This window comes from Limulus polyphemus, unplaced genomic scaffold (assembly GCF_000517525.1).
Source record: "Limulus polyphemus unplaced genomic scaffold, Limulus_polyphemus-2.1.2 Scaffold6814, whole genome shotgun sequence".
In the NCBI taxonomy this organism is placed as follows: Eukaryota; Metazoa; Arthropoda; class Merostomata; order Xiphosura; family Limulidae; genus Limulus; species Limulus polyphemus.
Genome location: NW_013672424.1, coordinates 1 through 4428, shown reverse-complemented (window position 1 = coordinate 4428; position 4428 = coordinate 1). Strand labels below are relative to the sequence as shown.

The following is a 4428-nucleotide window of genomic DNA, read 5'->3' as shown; positions in this document are numbered from 1 at the left end:
TGGCTGTGTGTAATATAACTGTAAATCAGTTTATATATCTGTTTAAGGATGAAGAAAAGCTTCTTGTGGAATGCAGAGTACGCTTCTTATCATTCTTGGGAATTGGACGTGATGTGAAGTAAGTGTTATTTTGTCTCTTCCTTGTCACTGTCTACTAAAAACAAGCTAATGTAGTATAAAAATATCATATTTAGCCAAAGGTTCTCATATACTTTAATTTATCATTAAAATATTTTTAAGACCCCGGCTTAACATGTTCATATTTTTAAGGTGTTCTGGATATATGGAATATATTAAAAATATTGTGGATTTATCTTGTAACACATTAAAATGTTGATATATTATGACATTTTAAAATATTTGTTTTTGATCTTTACATTTGAAAGGCATGGATATGCTATGACATTTTAAACATAATTGATTTTACCATGTTTAGATTTCAAAGATGTTGTGCATATATATTATCAGATTTTAAAAATGTTTAGTTTTACAACAAAATTTGAAATGATGTTAACACTTTTTTATATGTAGCGGATTTGCCATTTCAAAATTCTAAAGGTGTTATAGATTTATTTGTAAAAATGTCCAAAATACTGTGGGATTTATCATGTTACCATTGTAAGGATATTTTGATGTTTTTTAAAGATGTTGTTACTATTTAAAGGTTTTGTTGTAAAAATGTTTGTTATATGGTAACAATCTGTCTTCCTCCATATTTCACGATAATTTAAGCTTTAATAACTAACTTTATTTGATCTTTCTACAGATATTGTGGATTTATAATGCATACTGCTGATGATAAGTTTATGGCCTATGTTTTTTATTCTGAGCCTTCTACTGGAGCTTTGTGTAAAACAATTGAAGCTGCATGTAAAGTAAGTTTCATAAACCTGTTTTATTCTAATTCTTCAAAGTTTCTTCAGTTCAGTTTTTATTGTGCACAAAACAAGACTTGTGAAACCATCACAAATTACATTTCCAGAAATCTAAATCAATAGAAAAGTTATTATTACATTGATTTATATTTTGATTAACCCTATCGCCACGGGTACCATTTACTGTGCATGACACAAGGTTTTAGTGTCTTATTCAACATTTTATTAAACTACTTTTGTTTATGTTATAGCAATTAGAATAGCATAAAATCTTAGCTAACAATCCATATTTTAATAGTATACAAGTCTTAAGTTCTTAACCCTTTAAGGACAGGCATCATGATGCCACGCTCCTGCACAGGCTGCAAGAAAAAAAAAAGGAAAAATAGCCGATTTGTATAAGTATATTTATTTACAATCTAAGCATTTTCACATAGTAAGAAACATTAAAATAACAAACTTAATTACTCTATAAACTAATAATAAGATTCTAACCAAGTTTTCTAAAAGGTTTTTTGTGTGTGATAAATTCTAAAGTAGTTACCTAAACATTGCATTCTGGACACCATGTTGTTACATAGGTAGTCTTTTTTTCTCTTTTGCTAATATTTCATAATATTTGCACTGACCATTTTTTTAGTTTATGTTGAAGGTACATGGTCAGGATAGTGTCTCTCCATAAAATTTACAGCACTCAACTTATCAATGTTACCATTCACCGTTCTACTAGGCCTAACACTAGTCAAGGTACCATATTTTTCAAGAAGTTACATTATAAACTCCCTAATGAAACCTTTGAATTTCAAATTGCAATCTCCCATTTTGACTAGGTACATATTATAAGCATTTAGCATAACTAGGTGCACTTTACCACTTTTTTTAACACATTCTATGGTGGCCAGTTGCACGTCAGCTTTATCAATAAGCTGCATATTCTGTGTAGTCAATTACACAATCAGACGTTTTGACAATTTTTGTTTGTTTTATGATTTACCTTTTCACTGTTAACTATTTGTCCTATATGAAAAGTGGTAAACACTGTCACATTACGTTTATCATGAAAAGTGGTAAACACTGTCACATTACATTTATCATGCCAACAAATTACCACTTTTCTTCCTTTCACATTCACCAGATTTCAGCTTAGCAAACTTAGGAACATTCTTCCTGTTTTCTCGTATGGTTCCACAACAAAATCCAAAATAATTCCTGTTTCACAATCACAGAGAACTTGGATTTTTATTCCGAATCTATAATGCTTTGAAGGAATGTATTGCTTGAATATCAATCTTCCCTTGAATAACATTAGGGATTCATCAATTACAATTTTTTTTGGAATGGGCAGAAAACTTTTCCTTCAAAATAGTAATCACTTCCCTTATATTCCACATTCTATGACTTTCATCAAGAAGCTCATTATCAGCAAAATGAATGTTCCTAAGTAGTTCAAGGAACTTCTCTCTGGTCATGTATTTTCCAAAAATATCTGTAGCAATCATGGCGTCTTTGGGCCAGTACTCTTTTATTGTTCTTTTTTTTTCACATGAGGCATTAGTAAAATAAGTGCAACAAAAGAGTATATTTCATCAATTGTTGTCTCACTCCAACGCTGGCTTGTTACATTTTGATGTACATCATAACTGTGTACACAAAATTCACGATACATATTAGTATTGTCTACAATATTCTTCATCGAAATAGGCTAGAAAATATTCAATAATGGGTGAATTCTCCTGAATAGGAAATGAATCGCAAATTCCTGAATTTTCGTGAGAGAATGAATAGTCACAAGGCACAAAGTCAACCCCATTCTTCCATGTAATATTACCAGTATCACTATTATATGAACGTGCCACAGGCTCACCTTCATTGCTTGAAATATTATCGTTATCTGAAGGAATGTCACTCATATCAGACAATTCTTCTTCATCACTCCATTCATCTATAATTTTATGCACTGATTGAGGGCTAAAAGGGCGTTTTTTGGAACGTGTGAATGAGGAAAATGTATCTAATTCAAATGTAACTCATTTTTTTACAGTAAATACGGCCTTCTATAAACAGATATTTCATTCCCTAGCATGTGATGATGTAGAGGTAGCTGGATGGTTCATTGCATGGTATCTAATGATGTAAAGGTGCTTATCCAATCAAATTATGACTTTAAAATGTATTAACCAATGAAAGCAAGCGATAGATAGAGAGCAGAGCCATACTGGTTTTAAAACTGCATCTGTCTTTGCTAAATAGGAATATGTGCTTATATGCCTCACCTGGCTCTCAAGCAAGATACATAAAGTGTTTATTTACCACACTTGTCCTTAAAGGGTTAATTCTACAAGGCAATATTTAAAAAAAATCTTGATTTTCCACTAGCGTGACCCACGTGTCACATTTTCTCTTAGCATGTCGTCATCCCTTTTTTATCCACCACCCCTCAAAAAAATACAAAATTAAATGTAAATTACTCTAAAAAATTATCATTGCTCAGACAAACCATAGTTTTTATAGTTCTTCAATTATGTTTGGTTACAGAGCTATCAACTAGAAAATCAGACCCCTCCTGCCACACCCACCTGTCACATCCTCTCTTTCACAATTCATTGATAGTTCTCTCTTATAACCAATAGAAAGTCAAGGTTTTCATCTATCAAATGACGTATTGTATAATGATATGTTCTGGACAGTTAGATGTCAATTTCACTCAGAGTACCAAATTGTAACATGAAACTACATTCATTTATCCTAAGTAGCTCTAAGTTTGTAACAGTATACATCTATTTATAATAAACTTTTATTGTTTTATTGCCCTTTGAACCATGTCTAGCTACTATCTGCACTATTATAATTTGTAAATCTCTCGGGGAATGTGCAGCTCATATTATGCTAATGAATTACATTACTCACAAGCTGGTCCTGTGCATGCCTCATGAAACATTTTTATTATAATATTATTATTATACATTCTACCTAATCTAATTTTAACAAACCTAAAAGGATCCCTATTTTACATTTTAGTTACTTTTATTACTATACATAAAGAATAAACATGAAAAACAAGAAATAAAATACTTAACCAATCGTCTTTTTTCTTGCTGTCGGTTTTCGAAGAGAGTTGACCCTAATTTTTTATACTAATGATAGTAATGCACTTAATAATTTTATTTAATTAAATAATGCACCAAAGAATAAAGACTAATAACATGCAAAAAATACACAAATTCCCTTACCTCTCAAAACTTCTGGCTTTCTAACTATGCGACAAGAGCTGTTACAAATTTATTGAACGAATCTTGTACAGTAAGTGAAATTGACAATATTATGTTTAGAATACAACGTTATACAATACGTCATTTGATAGATGAAAACCTTGACTTTCTATTGGTTATAGGTAATATACAATGAAACATAAGAGAGAACTATCAACAAATTCTGAAAGAGAGGATGTGACAGGTGGGTGTGGCAGGAGGGGTCTGATTTTCTGTTGATAGCTCTGTAACCAAACAAAATTGAAGAACTATAAAAATTATGGTTTGTCTGAGCAATGATAATT

The 4428-nt window shown here is 31.0% G+C and overlaps 1 protein-coding gene across 1 annotated transcript in view; it reads left to right on the top strand.

Moving 5' to 3' along the window:
• Positions 1–875, top strand: part of LOC106474095 (amyloid beta A4 precursor protein-binding family B member 2-like) — a gene marked incomplete at its 3' end in the record, with an annotated part of 40857 nt that extends 39982 nt beyond the window's left edge. The window contains exons 10-11 of the mRNA XM_022402480.1: positions 48–118; positions 767–875. Coding sequence (XP_022258188.1) covers positions 48–118; positions 767–875 — 180 coding nt within the window. The remainder of the gene's footprint in view (positions 1–47; positions 119–766) is intronic.
• Positions 876–4428: the final 3553 nt, after the last annotated feature.